At 34.9% G+C, this 22,333-nt stretch overlaps 1 protein-coding gene across 3 annotated transcripts in view; it reads right to left on the bottom strand.

Moving 5' to 3' along the window:
- METTL25 (methyltransferase like 25) overlaps positions 1-22,333 on the bottom strand; it is a gene marked incomplete at both ends in the record, with an annotated part of 95,595 nt that overhangs the window by 48,808 nt on the left and 24,454 nt on the right. For all 3 annotated transcript variants that reach the window (XM_082634973.1, XM_082634972.1, XM_082634974.1), the window contains 2 exons: positions 16,014-16,161; positions 18,688-19,287. In XM_082634973.1, the coding sequence (XP_082491099.1) occupies positions 16,014-16,161; positions 18,688-19,287 (748 nt within the window). The remainder of the gene's footprint in view (positions 1-16,013; positions 16,162-18,687; positions 19,288-22,333) is intronic.

Raw genomic sequence — 22,333 nt, 5'->3', positions numbered from 1 at the left:
CAGAGGAATAACTAGATAATTTAAAAGTAGATAAACTCTAAAAATTGATCCACTCTCTTAAAAATGCTTAGAATAAATATGGGTATAAAAATTTGGTAACTTAAAGATATAAAAGTTATGTGTTGCTCTCAATAAAGATTCAAGTCATAAAAGAGGTACAGAGAAAGATCCTAGAATTCAAGACATTTAAAGAAAATCACAGCAGAGCAATCATATGTTCACATTAATTAATTAATCAATTCCATAATATGAACTGAGGCCCTACTGTGTCCTCTCCTTCTGCCTTCACCGGAAAGTATCTTCAATTTAAGTCACTGAGATATATATTCCATGGTCTTTTGTTTCATAGAATACTCTAAAGAGGATAGCTGGTTAGTCAGTGGTAAAAGAATAATTTATTATTTCTCATTTGTTTCTCTCTAGACAACACCAGGTTTAGCCCTTTTTACATCATCCTTTTTTCTGCTTCTCATCTCCACTTGTAGCTCCATCACATAATCAGTGTATTAATATTTCACTTATCCTTTGGTTAAAAGCACAGCTAGAAATGTAATCTCAAAGGAATATGTAAATTATAATATATACACAAAAGAAAAACACCTAGTTTAAAATGTATATATTGCTTTAATAGAGTCATACCTACATTCGAATATTGTTTCTTAATGAATCAGTCTAGATAGTACTGCCTTGGTATTTTTATGCATGACTATAAGAATGGCAAAGTTCAGCTACTGACAGAAAACACTGCACTGGTCTGGCAAACACTGTGAGAGCAACTTCTCACTGTGCATGACAAGTTTCCTCTGCTGCTCTTGATACACTCCTTATATTCAAGACTCCAGTCTTGATAAAAGACTTTACACTGAGACACGTATGGACCATCTGAAACATTAAGTCAATGAGACAATCTTTACACTAATATTATGAATCACAGTGTAACTTCATTCCTATGAAAATTTTGCTCATTGCGCCAGACTGATGAAAGAAATTTAGACAACTTGCTTATAATTTATCACGTGAAAAAAGATATGTGAGAATACGATATTTATAGCAAAATATTTTTCAACATCCTTTGCTATGGTATACAAATCCAAATTTGTATATAAAACTAGTAGAATGTAAAGTAGTTTTTTTTAAAGGCCTGTTTTATATTAGTTTGATTGTAAACTTTCTGATAAGAATTTCTATCAGCTTTGATTTCATATTACCTTATATTTGAAGCATATACTATTTCTCTTTATTACTTCTTTTAAGTGGATATATTAATTTTGTTTTAGAGTTAATTACATTCACGAGCACAGGGAGAACTTGTTTTTTGCTGAATAAATACAATCTGCACGAGCTTCTAAAACCACTTTCTATTAGTCACAAAAAGTAACGAAGCGCAAATTAAAGAAAGGGGAAAATGTATTAAAACTCCATGTCTAACTACTTGTAGGCAGCAAGAAGATGTCCTATGGCAGAAGTAAAATCAGTGCCAATACTCTAGAAAATGCACTGACTGAAGATGCAGATACAGCTGTCTGTGTGAGGTGATCGTGCACAGACGGCCAAGTACATCTAGAAATCTCTGCATTCACCCCATGTTAACTGGCAAGAATTCTCCTGAGACATAAGCCCAGCTGAACAGTGAGAAGTAATGTGATGTTGTAACTAAAGCTTATAAACAGCTGAATCTACAAGGTCAATAGTAGAGTCCAGTTATCTGCTCTAAGATTACAAGAGTGACACCTTCTTCAAGCCAAGATAGCTCCTGATACTTACTGAGTTTCTGAACAGGTTAATAAACTGTTAATATTGATAGTTAAGAAAATGAAAACTTAAATATGAGTTTAACTAGGAATTACTGTTAGATAATTATATCTCAACATAAAACTTTGGGAAAATTTACGGCCATTCTTACAATGTCATAGATTTAAAAGTATGATTTTCAAAAACTCCCCATTATCCTACTCCAAATGCAGAATCAAAGCAGGAAAGCACAGTATTTGTTTATGCAAACCCTATATAATTAAGAAGAAAAGAAACTAGAACTAAATCTAAATGTTGTGACAAATATAGGTGAAGTTCAGTTTAAATAAAAGACACATTTTGGAAAGCAACATTCAAGTCATAGAATCATATTATTAAGAGTCATAAGAGAGACCTCCAAAATCATCTAATGTAACACCTCTCTTTTTACGAATTTACAGGTGATCCACAAGGCAAACTGATTTATCCAAGGCCATAGCACTGAAGAAACAGAAGTCAAACTCTAGTCAGTTAAAGCATCTCCTCCCTACAGGGTATTTTTGGACTTCCTTGGGCATTTACATATTACTCTGTGCAGCCAACTCTAAGACAGCACGTATCACACTGTATTACAACTGTCTTTTGTTACTTGTCTTCCCATTGGGTTGTCAATTTCTTTATACTGTCTTATCTAGGTATCCCTGGTGTCCAGCAAAGTGGGCAGTTGGTGGGTACACAGTTTCCTGAGTGTCTCCTACATCTCAGCAATTTCTATGCTGAAAAAAATGTTCATTGATATTCTCAATGCCCAAAGTTGTTGTTACTAAATCAGCTCTTATGTCTTCATAATTTCAGAGAATCTTCATTTTAATTTCAGGCTGATTTTAAATTAGTCAGACTTGCTAAAAAATTTCCATGCCCCAATATCCAGATTCTGGATCAAACAGTAATGATTTATAGAAAGACTAAAAGAAAGTTCATTGAAAAGAATTAATTTGAAATATGACCAATCATTTATAAATTACTTGTGTTTAAAACTTTCTTTTTGGGGGGTGGGGGAGCAAAGGATCAGGAGTTTGAGAATTAGCAGATGCAAACTATTATATATATGATGGATAAACAACAAGGTCTTACTGTGCAGCACAGGGAACTATATTCAATATCCCGTGATAAACCATAACGGAAAAGCATATGAAAAAGAATATATACATGTATAACTGAATCACTTTGCTGTATAGCAGAAATTAACACAACACTGTAAATCAACTATACTTCAATAAAATTAAAAAAAAATCTTTCTACAAAGAATTATTTTGAAATACAATCACTTATAATTTGTTTTAAATAATAATTTGTTTTCATTTTCTCAAATTTTAGGCTAAAATTCTTTTAAAAATTTTAAGTCATGAACATGTGATATAGCAGGAAGTTATTAACAAATCTGAAAAATCTCTGTGAGAATCAGTGAGAAACTGAAGTCCTTATTTGAAAAGTTGGACAACTGAAAAAGAAACAAACTAAGGAAGACATAAATATTCCTTTATATTCGTCAAAATAAAGCAACTCATTCTTTTAACAAATATATATTCAGCATCTGCTATATACCAGACACTGGGATGCTTTAAAGATAAGCTGATTTGCAGCTTAAATGAACAAATTCACTTACATATAACAAACATAAATCTATGTTTATTTCAAACTGTGGGTTAAAGCCAGTGGTGCAGTGAAGTTGGCTCCAGAGAGAAAGAGATTGCGTCATCTCTTCCCAGTTCAGCATTCAGTGACAACAGGTTGATAGCTTGAAACTGGCCAAACTGGGTGTATTTATATCATGGAAATCAGGAAATGCTACATATTAGGGCTTTTATTCAGGGATGGAGCAAACCATTAAAACATATAGCATCACACCACTGGCTATGACCCACTACTGGATCATGAAATTAATTTAGTGGATTGTGATCAATATTTTACACAATAGAAAGAAACAGAATAAAGAATACCAGCACACATTGTGTGTTGTGAGACCCAGTACCTTTCAAAGAACAAATATTAACTAAAAAGAATAAAAAGTACTTTTTAATAAAAGTTCAGTACCAGTATTATTTACCTATTTATCTATCTATATACATACTAGGTAGTGATATAAAATGTATTTAATGTGGGTCTGAGTAAAACAAATGCAGAATCACTACTAAAATCAAGAGAACAAATACAATTTTCTTCCAAGAACACGGTTTACAACTTTATGGTCATCATATGCTTTGTGGTTAAAGATAACATGCTTGGGAGAAAAAATTTTGTAGTTAATAGGTGAATATCTGTAATTTTTTTGTTTCTTCTCAAGGAATAATAAAGAGAGGAGTTATAATTTATAATCTGAGGTTATAGAGATTTAAAGTTCAATAAGACCTCTATCTCACCAGGGTAGTGTGTTTTCATCATTTTGCTCTAGTGATCTCTGGAATGTAAAACTTCCCTAACCTGTTTCTTAACTTTGCTATGAAGGGCAAAGCCAGCCTAATACCTTTAATTCTCAAACTACTTATTTCAACATAATTATTTTTTCTCAAGATGTCTTATCAAATACTTTTGTTCCTTCTTTAGTTTTAAACAGTGCTGAATCAGTTTTTCCTTAATTTATAATTTCATTTCATGCCATTTCTTTAATTGAGCACTTACTATAATACCACATATTATGGTGAGTGTTAGGCATTAAAAGAAAAATTTTAAAGATAAGCTTTTTGTCTTAGAGGAGCTCAGAGTCCATCGTGAGAGATAAAAACTAAACCACCTATGGTTGAATAATGTGGTGCTACCAAAGCAAAAGAATATATGGAGAAATCACTGCACCTCTCCTTTAGAGAGTTATTCCTCTCAACCCCCAAAATCAGGACACAGAGAGAGGAGACAGGGAAGAAGGAAGGAAGGAACTGCTGGTAGGGTGGGCCGCGGGGGAGAAGAAAAAGGATGTTTCTGCAGATCCTTTTAGAAGCTATTCAACAGTCATTTTTAACACCTGTCTACTCTACTTGCCCCAAAACGGAAACTGAAAAAGTCAAATATTCACTTTGTCAGACTCCTTTGCAGCCAGAAGGTACCCTGTGAATTATGTCTAGACAATGAGACATGAGGCAATTCTGCTAAGAAATTTCTGGACGGATTTTTTTCCTCCTTGACAAAAGGAGAGAGATGCTTGAGAAGAAAGGCTCTAATTCATGCCTACTTCTCATGAAGACATGATGCTTACAACTGCAGCCGTCGCCTTGTAGCCCGGAGAGGGAAGGCTAGATGTGAGCCCAGTGCCCTGATGTCAGAAAGCCAGTGAACCGACCCTAGAACTGCTACCCCCCGACTGCTGATTATGTGAGATAATGACTTTATTGCTTATGCCACTGTTAAGTAAATTTGCTATTATTTGTAGGCAAAAGTATTTAAACTGATAGAGGTATGGTTAACCACTCTCTTGCTTTCCAAGATGTGGCTCTTCAGAAGTCACATACCTCTACATTATAGGCAGAATACATCCTGAAGCTTTCTCAACCTCCTTTCTCTCAGTGCCCATGTAGCCCACACAGACAGAAAATGATTAGAAATGAAATAAGAAGCTAATTATGTAGTACATGCAATAAAAGCAAAAAAGAAAGGAGAAATTAAAATAGAATTATTAAAGTCATGTCAATTTAATAAAATCTTAATCCTAATAAACAAAATAGCTGATATCTGCATAAAAAGACAGCTTATAGAAAAAGTGGGAGATGCCACATTTATCTTACGAGTACCTATATTTACTGAACCTTAACACAAAATAAAGGCCTTTAAGGATAGTGCTGCTCCTTCAGACAAAAGGTGAGCACTTTTACATGAGCTGGGACACTCAGAGACACCTCATCCTAACCATATTCCAAGAAGGAAAACAGCAGCAGGTCACTTTATTCGACTGTGAACAAGTTATAGAGTACAAAACTGAAGAGAGGGAGGCAGGGATTAGGGAACTGTCTTAACCCAAAGGACACATTTACCGATCCCTAAACTGTCTCAGTCTCTGCCAAATCGATGTCCCTACCCAGCTGCTAAACTCAAACTAGCCAAGCTTTTCCATATTTAAGGAGCACTGTTCTTAAACCCAGGTGAGGGCTAGAACTAGTGCTTGGCCTCTATTCTGTGCCCTGGAAGAACTAGCATTTGTGTACTCCCTGAGGAGCATCTTCCCCTACTCACCCCTATTTATGCCCACACAGTCTGCCTATAATTTTGTCTCAGGTTCTCATTCAGATTCTAGTCCTCTGATAAAACTGGTACCATTCAGAATGCTAACACACTGGGTTACAGCCCTGATGCTTTAAAATTTAACAGAATCTCCCCAGAGGCCAAATCCTATCCCTCTACCCCAGCTCTGAGTTTTAAGAGTGTGAATCTAAGCCAGAATGATTGGGCTAAAATTCTAACTCCTTCACTTATTAACTGTGTGGTCTTAGACGGGTTACTTAACCTCTCTGTGATTTAGTTTTCTCATCTGAAAATAAACATGATGATAACAGTACAGTCAGCCTTCCATATCCATGGGTTCCGCATCTACAGAATTCAACTGTGGATTGAAACTATTTGGAAAATAAATTCCAGAAAGTTCTAAAAGGCAAAACTTGAATTTGCTGTGCACCAGGCAACTATATACATAGCATATGCATTGTGTTAAGTGTAAGTAATCTAGAGATGATTTAAAGTACACAGGAGGATATGAGTAGGTTATATACAAATACTATGCCACTTTATGTAAGGAACTTGAGCATGCATGAATTTTGGTATCCACAAGGGTCCTGGAACCAATCCCCTATGGATACCAAGAAATGACTGTACTACTTTACAGAGTATTATGAGGAATAAAGTAATTAATAAAAGTAAAGTATTATATTTGAAATAGTATTTCACTCATAGTAAATGCTCATCATTTTTTTTGTTTTAAGTAGAACTCTTTCATTTTCACTGTCCAAACGTCAGTCAATATACTGGGAGAGCCAGAGAAAGCCCTTGCCATAGTATTTATTAACCATCATGTGTAGTTTTACATCTGATCAGAAACTCCTGCTGCATGTGCTCCAATTTTCCAATAAGACCCTTTGATAATAGATGTCAGCTCATATCTGACTGGAGTTTGCCTTTTGAATACCAGCGTCAGCAACTAGCTACCTCCTTTGGGGTGAATGCTTCTCTTGCATTAGTTCTCCTAGCCTTGGTCCCAGGATTTCAGGTTTCCCCACTGTTCTACTGCTAGCGTCCCAGTGAATCTCATGGTTGAAAAATCACAGGCCTTAACAACTTCTGCTTTTGGTCATGTTATTGTTCTGCTCAAAATTCTCATTTCCAAAATGGACTTTCCATATGAGGTCCTTTTGAACTGACTCCTGCTTTTCTTTTCCACCTCATATCACACTTCTGTACTTTATATGAATCAGGTTATCACCTAGAATATTCATCCATCTCCAATGAGTGCCCTGCCGTGCCTTAACCCACTTTGTTCCTAATACTTGGAATGCTCCAAGTATCTCCACATTTTTGTCTACCTAAACCCTACCCCACCAGATCAATTCAAAAGTTACTATCTTCACAAAGCTCTTCCTGATTTCCTAACAGGAAATAATTTTTACCTTCTGGCTGGAATAGCTCTTTTAACACTTATCATAGTCTCTTTTTTTCTTATCTCTAAGAAATCACTTATAAATCGTATATATTCATATATATATAATGTGTTATTCTTTGTTGTTGCAATTATTGTTGGCTTGTTGTATATTCATAGTGCCTAACAGTTACAGTCTCAAGGTAAAAGTTTCACCAAAGGAGAAGCATTCAGAACAAGACCTTAGATCTACCTGTACTAGATAGGGTACCACAAAAGAGCTCAGAACATAGGTCTTTAAATAAGATAGAAATCTTTTTCTCTTGTCATAGTACAGAGAAAGGCAGGCAGTATAGAGCATGTTATCCAGAGACCCATATGGGTCAGGTTGCTCTGACATCCTTGAAGAGTTAGCTACCAACTTTAGTATCAAGGTGATTGTTATTCCTTAGCCAGTAGGAAGAGCGAAAAAAAAAATAGGGGGGCAAGCAGTTCCCTTTTAAATAAATTGCACACATTATCTGACTCATATTCTACTGGCTTGAATTTTCTCACATGGAAGACAGGGACTCTAGCTGTGTGTCTGGGTGATGTTTGCTCTACTAAAACTAAGAGGAGTTATATTATTAAAAGAAAGAAGAGGACAATGGATATGATTACATTCTGTTACATGTACATACTGTTATATTACCCACACTCCTTATCACTCTCCCCCTTGCAGGGACCTATTCATGCATTAATATTACACATGTGTGTATACACACACACACACACACACACAGAGGCAGACAGTGCTAAATGCCTACCAATATCCAGTTTCTCCTTCGTTACTCACAGAATCTTGATTTCATTTGGAGCTGCAGTGTGCCCATCTAGGAGGTTACATTTCCCGGCCTTCTAGAGATGGCCTATGGAGGAGAGGAAGTTGTTGGGTAGAATTTCCAGGGAAGTTCTTTAAAGGATGCTGTCTCACATGGGAAAAGTTCTTCCACCTTCATATTTCTTTCCATTTGAACTACAATGGCTGGAGCAGCAGCAGCCATTATGTAACCATAGTGAAAGGCCAATAAAACTGCAGAGACCTTGGCCCTCACACCCTTGAACCATATGAACCAATGTCAGCTACTACCTTACAGATTTTCTGGAAAATAAGAGAAAAATAAATCCTATGTGATTATGCTACAACAGTTCCATTGCCATGTATTTAGATGTCTGTATTTATAAAACTTCCCCAAAGTAGGATCACTCATATATAAAGCAATCTCAAATTATTAAGCATGTTCAAAACTTTGCCCTGAAACTTGGTCCTTCCTTAGTTTTTCCCATCATGTAAGCTGTACCATCACCTACCCAGTGGCTTGGAACCGAAATCTGGTAATAGTCCTTGACAATCCTTCTCCTTTATCTCTACTCCTCTACATAAACTGAAATGTTTCAATCTACTCTATTTCTACTACAGCTGCTCTAACTTTAGTCCTTATCCTTGTGGTCTCAACTTACGAGAGTCTGTCCTTTGGGACTCCTCTCTGTGTTTGCCTAAGTGCAAGTTTTATCATCTGTAACCCACTCCCTGCAGGGCTCTGAAACCAAAGCTCAAGTTTGCCATGGTATACAAATACCCTTAGTAGCTTCAGCATTTCCATCATCTTTGTGGACTCCTACCTTCTCCTGTATATTGACCTGATAAATACTATGTATCTTTCCAGTATTTCAATGCTTTTAAGAAATGAAATTTAATTACCTTCAGTATTTTTAGTTGAATGGGGTGAGGGGCAGGCAGGATACCTAGCCAGTCAGATTTGGTGATTTACCTTTTTTTTTTTTAAGTTCTGAGCTTACAGTTGGTAGATTTTAATCAGTAGAAATTCCAAAGGCCAGAATTTGGGAAGTATTCCCCCACAAAGATTTGAATTTGCTTTGGCATGGGACTGACGGAAGACTGCCTTGTCTCATTCAAGGTCATGGCTTAGTATGAGCTTTTCAGGTCCAGCTCCCCCACCATGTAGGAGGGCCCAACGTTAGTCTCTAGATCCCAATGGGACCAGCATTTGCCTCAAGACAATACCATCTGCTATCTTATGGCTCACAGTTCCCTGCTCTAGTTTCAACTCCTCTTCGTCTCTCTTCCCTTTCTCTCCTTTTAATTTTTTGGTTTTGATTTTTCTTGATCCATGGAGATTTCTCTTATTTTTGTAGAGTCAGCAATGCTTAAAAAAATACATGTTCTAATTTAGGCAGGGTCTAGCTGAACTATAGCAGGAGAGTTCCTCAGAAAAATCATACATGGCTGGAAATGGAAGTAAAGCACATGCTCTTCTGAAAAAAGAAACCACACTTTATTCTTCTACATCCTCCAAACTTCTAGCATTAAAAGGTGAAAGCAAACAAACAGATTTGTTTAATAAAATACATATTATATGCGATAGAAAATACTGTTAAATCTTTACTGAAAAGACAGCAATTGTGTGCACTGCTGCAATGATGAGATTAATTCACTGCTATTTACTTGACTAAGAAATTACTCATATCTTTCTGTAGCTACAATACATGGTGTAATGCTGATATTAACTAGCTAATACTATCTTAGGAGTTTTTAACAGCATATACTGAATATCCAAAAGATCTCAAAATATAAGATACACTTATTTTTAAACAGTATGTTACAATTTCAAGTAACATGCTCAAAGTATTGTCCTTCAACATCCAGACACCTTTCCAGGTGAAGTACCTCTAAATTTAAAGCAGTGAAACCAATTGTTAATTCTAAAAGACACTGAAGATGACTATATAAGGATCTAGCCTCCTCCCTTAAAACTCCTACTGGTGACATATTGAGAAACAATTTACAGTAAGAAAGGTATCATATCCCCTTAACAAGTTTCTATTTGATACAGAAATGGCAGGACCAGACTGAAAGATGCCACTACAAGATGATCTACAGCCCTCCTTTGGTTAAAAAAAACAAAAGGAGATGGAGGGCTCTAGGGAGGATCACCTTAATTCCCCGGTAGAACATTAAGGCCGGGGTAAACATGAAGGTAGGTCACAGGCTTTCAAGGGTTACACCACTTATATTTGACTCTGCAGATCTGCAGTATTTGGAGGCACTAATGACATTAGCAGACTCCCTGACACTGGGCTGGGAAGAGGTAGGGAGAGACCAAGCACAAGTCTCTGCCCAGACAAGGGCTGCTTCTAGAAGGAGCTCCTATTAAGGCCACTCAATAAGCTCTATGAAACCACCTGATCTGACTTTCTAGGACCCCAGCTCTTTCTCTACTCGTGCGACACTCCTAGGCCTCAGATATGATCATGTAAACATACAGGAAAAGAAAATTACCATTCATGCTTCGGACTGGGCCTGAATGACTCAGTTACAGCACTAACATCAATTTCTGACAGAATACATAGCAGGTTGATACGTTAGGCTGAAAAAACACATACAGATGATAAAGTCCAGAGGCAGAAAAAAAGCGCTGCTTCTGTCTTGTGTTCACTTCTAACAGAAAAAAAAAAAATTTCCTAGGAAACTCTCTAGTATTCTCTTCATTGATAAGAACCGTGTCTCATATCCTTTCCTAAATAAATGGAATTACCATAACTAATTCAGATTGAGAGTCACGTGTTTCTGAGGCTATAGCAGGGCTCAATTGTCCTAATAACTGATGCTTGAACAAAATCATAGTTCAGTTAGCAAGGAAGAAGAGAGATGTGGATCTGGATAGGTAACCAGTAGTGTTTCCTCAGCATGCTTCTACCTTTATGGGAAAAACAACCAAAAGAAGTTCTCTCTCCAACTTCAGGGGGAAGAAATAATATCAATATTTCAAATTAATTATGATAATCAGTATTAAGACAAAACACTGAAACAAGTCAAGCTTGGGAAAACATATATATTCTATAAAGCACTGCAATAAATAATACTGTTTCTGGTATTTCGTGTTCTCCTAGGAACTACTGGCTTATAATGTATAAATATTTAAAGCAGTTTTTAAAACATATGGTAGAACTTTGGTATTCATAATTGCTCAGAGAGTTTTGAGGTATTTTTGAAAATTAACATTCATCACAGACCACCTCTATGGTCTACCACGGCATACTGGGTAAACATATTCATGTAAACACGTATTGTTTACATAGTACACATCATCATAAAAAGTTGCAGTGTACATACCAGACTTTTCTACTGTACTATGTTGGACTATTAATAACTCAAATTTACATCCCAAAGGGCAACACTGCCCCAATCCAAACTTAAAAACAGCTGTGCAAACAAACTGAGGGTTAGAGGCAGGTGTGTAAGATATGAAGGGAGAGACACATGACATACTTGATTATTCAGAAATATAACTCCATGGAACCTAGTCCTAGACATATGACAGGAAATACTCTAACCTTGTCCGTGCGAACACCTGTCCTATAAGTTAGTTATTTTAATATAATGATCAAACTGTACAGTGGTGGATTTCTATTTTAGCAAGGAATACTAGGACTATATAGCATATGCTGTATGAACAAAATAAGACCACATCCATATTCCATCTTTGCAAACAGTCACTGCTAAATAGACAAGAACAAACTGTTTGCTGTTGTCTGCCTTCACACACACAGACATCACTGCTCATCAGTAAAGTTAAGCTATCAAAATTCTAGTGGTGCTCATAATAATTATCTTGGACATTCTTTTCTTGTTCTACATTTCTCCCCTTGATTTTGTCTAGTTTCTAAACTTTAACTTTATTGTGCATTTATGCCCTCTATGTTTGGTTTCCCCGGGTTTTCACTCTGAGCTCTATGTTTCAAGGACTTTTGGGGGGGCGGTTAATTACTTTGCACTCTAGACTCTGATATACCCTTCTGGACCCTTCTGGGTTCAGCCTTTGGTTTGGATATGCAAACGAGCACATGAGCAGAGTCCACCTAAGTCTCTGCATGGGAGAGGTTAAAATAACTACAAATAACCTTGAATATATTTCTACAGAACCTCTTCTAAAATTCTGTCTTCTTAGGAACCATAACAAACACCTGTTTTCAACGATGCTGTTCATCAGAACTACCTATAGTGCTTCTTAAAAATACTTATATTCAAATCCCATCCTTAGAGATTATACATTAGAAGGTCAGCAGTGGGTCCCAGGCATCTAGACACTGAAACTGTCATGTACGATCCAACTGGGCAGCCAGAATTGAAAAACACTGTTATAAAAATTGCAGGAGATGGTTCATACCTTCTTTCCTTTTACTATAGCCAAGATAAGGCAAGAAAAATGGAAATAGGGGTGTGGGAAAGAGAGAAGGGCGTGAGTTTTGCCATCTAGCTTTTGAGATGAGAAAATGCGGCAGCCCAAAGCTAGGCAAAACTGCAGCGTGAACCAAAGTTGCTTTTATTCCTATCACTTATTTTTCTCCTATCTCTTGGCTTTCCAACTCTTTCCTTCCAAAGTATTTGAAGGTACTCACATTGCATACATCTTCACCTAATTCATCATACCACTCAGTCCTGTTTCTTCCTGCTTATTCTTTGCTTTTCTGACAAGCAAGGCTCCCAACCCTCTGTTCTTTTCAGGTATTTATGAGGAAATCAAATGACATTAAGGTATTACTATTAGCTTTAACCACTTAAGTTTAGTATTGTTTACTTGATAATCTCAATGATTCTCAATGGTTAAGATATTTTTGACAGGAAGGCCTTTCCATGAATTAACTCTGCCTGTAAGGGGAAAATGAGAGTTTGTAGCTGCCAGTCACTGTCATTAACAAACCTTTCCGACACTTTTTCTTGCCTGAGTCCTGGGCCCAAAGTCATCCTATCGATGCAGTGAACAAGGCAACTGCCACTCAATTATCTATTCAACACACATTGTACAAACATTGATCAACATGAACCATGTTTGAGGCAATGTGCTTAGTTCTGAAGATACAAAAGTGAATAAAAACTAGTGTCTACACTCAACTCATAAATCTATCAAATCTTCCCATGGCAGAAACAAAGTGGGAGAGGCTGAAGATGTGGATGCACTAATCTTTCTTCTTCCTTCAGATTGTGCAAAGGCCTCTCTATTGAACATGCCTTATTCAAAGATATTTCTCATTTCAGTCTGAATACCTGGTCAATAAATACTTCTAAACAATTTAATGCAATAGTGTGTTAGAAAAGGTAACTAAAGTGGTCTCATTACCCAAAGGTCTCTCTCTAATCTTTTTATTTAGCTCTAAAACTATATATCTTCCCTTATGTTTGTTTACACTTTATTAAAACACATTATAAATAAGTATAATTAAGAATATTAAACAACTATTTGACTAGGGAAAAGAAAAGGTACCTAAAGACTGACATAAAATGGACAGGCACAGGAGCAACTGGTCACTCCCTTAATTTTTTTCCTACCCTGGCAAGTAGCTTCTGCCAACCCCCTTAAAGAACAGAACTGAAGAACCAGACATCAGATGAAAAATGTACCAATGACATTTCCTGGTTGTCATAAAATAACGATAGCCACTTAAATCTGAATTTCTTTACATACTCAACAAAAACCAGACAGAGAATAGATAAAATTACTCATAAGCCACATGTACAATACGTATTTTGATTTAAATGTAAGTGAAGAAATAAACATCTCAAGCCAGCAGAACCAGCTCTGGGGATCACTCCAGAAGGAGAGTCAGATGTAGAAAAATGTGTGTGACAGAGAACAGAGCGCGCTGCCAAAAGAGAGGATCCCTCTCATGGTGTAAAGTACAGAGATTAGGTCTGAGACCTGATACTGAGCAATGGCTGCAAGGGTCCAGCCCGACCAGAGATGGCAGTCTTAAGACGTATCACCTAAAGAGGAGAGGGAGGCCCTTTGGAAGGGGAAGGCATTTGGGGGGGCATGATGATAAAGTGAAAGAAGGAAGCGGGCAACTGAAATTAAAGATCTTACACTGTAAGACGGTATCTCTGAATTGAAAGACACACCAAGTGGCTACACCTACCCTGAACTAAGCCAGTTATTTAAAAAATCCATTTCATTGTACCTATAGAACAAGAAACTTTTGAACTAAGAACAAAACCTTCCCTACCCCAAATTTTATGATTGCTGATCCAGGAAAACACATTGCATTTAATATTTTACAAGCTGTACAACTGTGACTGTATTAAAGGTTGGTTTTTTTTTTATTTCTTTTAGGAAAGATGCACAAAAAGGGCTAAAAAGTAATGTAAATATTTGGGTATATACTTTAGAATAAATAATTTTTTAGGTTTACCTTTCCCCCCCAATTTTTATCTTGAAAAAAAATTTTTTTTTTTTTTTTTTTTTCAGTACGCGGGCCTCTCACTGTTGTGGCCTCTTCCATTGTGGAGCACAGGCTCTGGATGTGCAGGCTCAGTGGCCATGGCTCACGGGCCCAGCCGCTCCACGGCATGCGGGATCTTCCTGGACCGGGGCACGAACCCATGTCCCCTGCATCAGCAGGCGGACTCCCAACCACTGCGCCACCAGAGAAACCCCTTGAAAATTTTTTTACTCGGAGAAAAGTTGGAAATAATGGCATGACAAACATATATTCTTCATTTAAATTAAACTATTGTTAACTTTTTGCCAATTTGCTTTCTTTCTCTCACTCTGTGTATCTGTATATATTGGCAATTTTACTTCTGTGTACTTTTCCTAAAAGATACTTTTTAGAACCTTGACATAAAAAATTCAATTAACTCTTTTCCCCAAAAACCTTTGCCAGTTTCAAGGATGACCTGTTTCACCCAGGCAATTTTCAGTAGAATCATACAATCATCATTTTTACCTGTTGGAAATGACTAAATGACAAATAATCAAATTTTTACAGTCATCTGGGTTTTAAAATTGAGAAAAAGAGCAAGCAATACCATCTATATTCACACAACTTCCTGACCTAAACATTCTTAGCAAGGGACACTGGATGTTGATAAACACTTCACTAAACTAACAGAAAAGAGAACTGCTAATATTAATAGATAACCATCTAACCTGAACCAGTGGTTTTGAAACCATGTGTCTAATAAGAGATATAACATATAAAATGGATCAAAGAGGAACTTCAGGAGTTGCTCTGGATGAAGGGTTGTAGGTGTTTTCAGTCCTGTCAACGTACTCTGTACTTTGCTCCTCAGGCACCTTCTCAGACCAGGGAGCACAGTTTGAATACTATTATTTTCATACAATTGCACAGTTTTCCAGCTTTTAAAAATCATAGTATTTTGACCCTTCAAACTACAGTAAGAAACTTTTTGAGGGGACAAATATCAATATTCGTTACAAAATGGAGAAGGCTTTGGAAATGAAAACAAACCTTGCCCGTTCTATATTTATGACAAAATAACTTAGCTTTACTACCATAGTAAATGTATATATCTTACAAATATTTTTAAACAAAAGTTCTCTAAAAATACACCACACGAAAATTTCACATATTTGCAGTTTTCGGCATTCATTAAGACCATACTATGACTAAAAAATCTATAATAGAATACAACGCAAGTGATAGTTCATCAAATTTCATTTGATGTAACATTTCTAAAATTGCAAGAATATCAGATATTATCTCAAATGTTAATTCAAAGTGACAATAATGTCAACAACAAAAAAAGGAGAGATACAAAGCAGCCATTATGCTCAAATAAATAAAATTACGGGATATGAAGAACTTGTACCTTTATGTGGGTTTTCAAACTCTTCAGATAAGAGGTGGTAGCAACAACCCACACTGCAAACTCCCTTGATTTCAGACTTGGAAGTAAATATTCGCAGAGTATTTGGAGCAAGATCACCACAAGTATGCAGACCTACCATCAAACAATCCTTAAAAAATGAGAAGAAAAAATAAATTTTGGAAATTAAAAGGAGGGTTAAGAAACATTTAAATGTTTATTAAAATATGTAGAGTTTTCTAAAATGATGAAATTTTACCTAGAAAGTATTGTACGTCTTTTATTTTCATAACAAATAACTATTGCCTTTAAAGGCAAAATGACTGATCTTTTACCAAAACTGACATAACTTTCAGTTGATTTTCTAGTGTTTTTGGTTACTTACTCATTTGAATTTTCTCTGGTTTCTTTTACAACTAATATTTGCTTAACGACTACTCAAATTAACGCTGGATCAATACAACGTAGCCTGCATTACTAGGACAAACTTATGATTTGAGACACATTAATACCTTACTAGTCAATTTTTAAAATTCACTTCTTCACCCATACCCATCAAAACTTATAAAACATTGTCATAAAAAAAAATTGTGTTGCTAAATCGGCATTTTTACTCCAACACCAAAAGTTTACTTAGTTCATTCACTGCATCAAATATGACAAGATTAAATGCAATATAAAGTTTTTGTTCTAAATTTTATAACATGAATTTTATGTAAAAATTCTACAAAATGTTCTCCTAATTACCCAAAGCGTAATTTAGATGTATACACATACAGAATGGGTGCATAGGCATGCACTCACACAATCTTGATCAATATACCATTTGTTTGTTTTAACTCTTCAGTTCCTTAGCTTCCTCTTCTGTAAAATGAGGCTAATAACAGTATCTCACCTCAATGGGTTATTGCAAGACTTTAATAAGTTAATACTGGTAAATGACTTAGTACAATCTCTGGCATCCAATAAAATTCAGTAAATGTCTTCTATTCTTACATCATCATCATCATGTTATAAATTCAAAATAATAGACATTAAGTTGTAATCAAGTATATTTTTATAACTATCTTCAGAACAAATACAATTTTTTCACTTAAGTTATTTTACCAAAAATGTGATTTTAGCCCATATAATGTAGACATAGACAGGGCTGACGTGTTACCTTTCTAAAGAAAATAACTGTACCTGTAAGTTGCTTCAACCTGATAGAACATTCTGTTGCTTCAACCAACATTCTCTTCAAAGCACAATTTCTGGAGTGTTGTGCAACTATTTTGCTTTTCTCAATGATTACATAGTTTGGGTAGGTTTTATTTAGACATTATAATGTTATAAATAAAAAAAGGAATTCAGAGAGAAAGGGCTTATTGCTAATTAAGGGTAGATAACAAGAGACATAAATCTCTTTTAGGCTAGTTCTCCCTAAATACAACACCAAAATATTTAATCTCATTTTTCAGTGTATTAATTACACAAGGTTAGTTAAAAATACCAGCAGGTGGCAAACAAAAATACGCAATCAGCATATTATCCTAACAGTAAAATATTTAAGTATTGTATGTGTGTGTTGTAGGGTGGGGAGGAGAGGAGATGGGAGGTATTGGTTAATTCTGGTTACTAAATTGCTACTTAACTAAGGACCCAAGAAATAATCTTCCAGCATATCTTTTATAAGTCAAATTCTTATAAAAGTCTGCATATAGTTTGGATCATATATTTTCCAGAAGACTTTTAAAAACATAAATATATGATAATAAGCACTAAAAATATATACATTTTAAAGTCAGGATAAAGTAATTGGGGCCGTTTAACCCTAACAGAAGGTTAAGCTATAACTTAATTACTGATTTCATATATAGGAAAAACAGTTAATGAGGATTAACCAGTTTCCCATAATTAGTGAAATCCTGAAATACCTGGAAAAAAGAAAAATTCCCCATTCTAAAATGATAGAGCAACAAAACATTGGTTAGCTACCAAACAAGGATTTGAATTTATAAAGAATTCTTGTATCTTTTGTCTATTCATTCTTTAGGGAAGAATTTTCAAAAACTTTAACAAGAGTAGAATAGTATAACTTCAAAGGCTACTCTGTTTTTTTAAAACAATGAGTTAGGCCAAATGATTTCTAAAAACTCCTCTACAATATTGTTTTCACATACAATGTTGCCTTTAAGATATATTATCTCTGCATAACTTGACATACTTGTACTTTAGAAAACGTTCAAATTTTTTAAGAATACACAGAAGTTGGTCTTGCTCAAGAAAACTGCAAATTTGGTTACCAAGGCTAACATTAAACATAATATTGCCCTAGGTACATCTTTACTTCAAATTTAAATAAAATGTAAGAGCTTTCTTGGATTGGAATTTTAACAACTCATAAATTGCATAACGAGAACTTAGTTGACTAGCTTTTGGATTAGTACTTCTGTTTAATTTAGGCTTACAAATGAGTGGAGGGTACTCCCTTCTGGAAAATCATAATTGTCAGATTGTCAGATTTTGACAGCTGTGGAAATCATGAAAGCCTGAATATAATTTTATTTTCTTGGTCCTTTATATTAATGTAATCAAATAAGATATGCAGGTTAAGTAAGCTACCATTAAAACTTAATTCTATGTCTTAGAGCCTTTATATATAAATGAAATTGAGGAATTAAAAAAATAAAATTACCTCCAGATCTTTAATAATATCATGTAGTTCTGAATCAGCAGTGATAAAAGATGTTAAAGGTGAATATATATTGGGTTCATTTGACTTTGATGTCACTTTTCTTCTCTCTTTATTTGCTTCAGACATTTTTCTCTTGGGTATATGGGATGAAGAAGTAGGTTCTATGGCATTAATAGGCAAAAGGTCCCTAAGAGAAAAGGCATTTTCAAAACACAAATTTTCTTCTCGATATGAATAAACATGTAGGTTTTCCATTTGTTTTCTGATGTTAGAAATTACAGAGCCTGAAAAATCTTGCAGAAAGTCCGAGGTCGACATCTTTTCTTGATTTGCAGTACTGCTCTTACATACTCCCTCAATATCGGCTTTAAATTTAATTTCATCTTGCGCTTTCCTTTCTTTTGTCATTTGTAATGCCAGTCCATTGACATCTAATTTTGACCGCCTACGATAGACTTTCCAATGTTTCTTCAGTTTCCTGTTTCTCTCCTCAGCTCCATGAGTATTGGTATTTGAGGAATCAATTCCATAAACTTTTAAGCCATACTTCAAGGACAAAAAGGAGCTTAGGTAGCCTTTTCCAGAACCCAGGTCAATTATCTAAAGAAAACCAGAATGAATTAAAAGGATTTTAGTCAGATGGTAACAGAAAGCATTTGTGATATTTTTTTAAAAAGTAAAGGAATGTATAATTTATACAACCTGCTATGCTTTTTTTAATTTTAATTTTTGATTACTATTAAAAACCAACAACTCTCATCATTTTTATTCAACATTTTAAGAGAAGTTCTAAGCAGTATAATATAATAAGTCAAGGAAAAGATGTAAAAGACATAAGTATTGAAAGTAAAATTGTCTTTCTTCATAGATGACATGATTGTATCTGTAGAAAATTCTAAGGAATGCATACAAAAGTTAAAAGAACTAGTAAGTCAAGTTAGCAATGTGTCAAGATACAAGCTCATTAGAAATGAATAATGAACCATCACAACATATGCATTACAGTACTAAAGAACAATTAGAAAATAAAATTTAAAACCAATTGAATTAAAATAGCATACAAATAGAAATCTAGGAATAAATTTAACAAAGGTTATGCAAGACCTATACACTGAAAACTATAAAACATTGCATAGGAAAAATTTAAAAGAGCTAAATAAAGATATACCATGTTCATGAAATAGTTAGACTCAATATAAAGATGGAAATTCTGCCACACTGACATATAGATTCAATGCAATCCTAATCAAGATCCCAGCAGGGTTTTTAAAAGAAATTAATAAGTAGATACTAAAATTTATATGAGAAGGCAAAGTACCTAGAATAACCAAAACGATTTTGAAAAGAAAAAATTTGAGGATTTACACTGATTCAGGAATCAATATAAAACTACAGTAATCAAAACAGTGTAGTGCTGGTATAAAAATAGATATATAAATCCATGGAATAAACAGAGTCCAGAAATAGACCCACAGTTATATAGTCAACTGGTTTTTGACAAAACAACTAAAGTAATTCAAAGGAAAAGATAGTCTTTTCAACAAATGGTGTGGGTATAACTGGATGTCTGTGTGGGAAAAAAAAGATTTTTGCATGTCATATGCCAAGCAGGCATATTTTTAATTCCTGCATATCTTTGTGACGTTGGGAGGGAAAAAGATTTCTTATGTAGGACATAAAAAGCATAAACTACAAAGAAATAATTGAAAAATGGACTTCATTAAAATTAAAACCTTTGCTATTCAAAATACATAGTTAAAAAGGGTAAGAACTATTTGCAAAACATATATCTGACTAAGGGTTTGTATCCAGAATATATAAAGAACTCTAACAACTCAATAATAAGACAAGCCACCAATTAAAAAATGGGCAGAACATTTGAACACACACTTCACTGAAGAAGATATACAAATGACCACTATAAAAAGATGGCCAATATCACTACTCTTTTGGGAACTGCAAGCTAAAATCATAATGAGATACACACAAATGTAGAATGGTACAGTCACTTTGGAAAACATCAGCAGTTTACCATAGAGTTAAAGCATACACTTATACTATACAACCTACAAATCCCACTCTGGGCTATTTACCCAAGAGAAATGCAAACATGTCCACAAAGTCTTGTATGTGAATAAATTCATAGAGGCCAAAAAAATTGGTAACAACTCAAATATCCATCAACCAATGAATTGAAAAACAAATTGTGGTATATCCATACTGTAGCATACTACACCCAAAAATGAGGAACAAAGAGTCAATGCACATAAAAATATTGATGACTCTAAAAACTATGCACTAAAGGATAGTCAAACACAAACATCTACACACTACTTGATTCCACTTATACGATGTTCTAGAAAAGTCAAGCAGAGCAGTAATTCCTTGAGAATGGAGGAGGAAATATCTTGCAAAAGGGTATGAGGAAACTTTTTATGGTGACAGAAATATTTTTTATTACAGTGGCTAAACAACTGCACACAATTACCAAATGCATCAAAGTGTACACCTAGAATTAGTGAATATATAAATTATACCTCAATAAAACTAAAAATGATAAAAGACATATAAAATTACCAAGATTGTTTACTGTATTGTCATGTCATTTCATAAGAAATAAATGGACAATTACAGAAATATTATCATAGGAAATCATTATCTAATCTCATTATATCTAATCTTTAATTCCTAAAATCAATTAAATCCTGATATAAATATGAGCCACTCAAGGAAAATTTCCTATATTTGAAATAATGCATATCATCAATGAAATCCTCAAAAATTTCAATTCAAGCAAAATTGCAATTCATAGGTAAAACTCCAATAAATGATGTCCACTAAATAAGTGTCTAGCTTACAAATAACTCCCTATGCCCCCTTTTTAATGTTAATCTCTAGGCTAGGTATTATGGGAAATACAGAAGCATTATATATCTTGATCCTAAGGAACTACAATCTAACTGAAGATAACATACTCATGAATACAAGGGCTACAGAGTAGAAATTCTATTAATCAATTTCCTCATATCTGAATCTCTAGAGAAAGCAAAGCTCTCCATTCCCTTCCTTCCACAAAAACACATTCACGGATGCCAATGGCAGCTTAATGCTAGCAACCAATGGGTTGCTTGTAAGCACCAGGACATTTGTTCCCCCCAATACAGATGTTTTCTTACCAAGAGGTAATTGAGTTTGTTCCCAAATCTGCATATAACGATTCCACTTGTGAATGAGGAAAATTTTGGCTGCAAGTAACAGAATATCAAATTTCCATCACTGAGAAAAACTCACCTCACTTAAGAAATCTGGCAGTAGAGTAGTTGAACCAACCAGAGGCTCAACCACATATGGCCTTTGGGCCAAAGTATTTGTAATTCCTCTGGTTGCAAGATGGCTGGGGAAAATCTAAGAATCATATCTTCACAACATAATATCTGAAACCCTTTTCAGTAATAGGCAAAATTTCCTAGAAAAATCTATCAGCTCACTTATATCTTACTGACCCAAATTGATTTTTATCCCTCTCCAAATTGGCCTTTCAGTAATATATACAGTGTTAGCAAGAGAATGGCAAACTCTGCAATTAAAGGTTACATAAATCATCATATTTTTGCCTTCAAACCCTCTTATCTGAGTAGCAAAACCT

The sequence above is a fragment of the Mesoplodon mirus genome (genome assembly GCF_964341445.2).
Source record: "Mesoplodon mirus genome assembly, chromosome: 11".
Lineage (NCBI taxonomy): Eukaryota > Metazoa > Chordata > Mammalia > Artiodactyla > Ziphiidae > Mesoplodon > Mesoplodon mirus.
The sequence above is the reverse complement of the archived record's forward strand: the minus strand, read 5'-3'. Positions and strand labels throughout refer to the sequence as shown.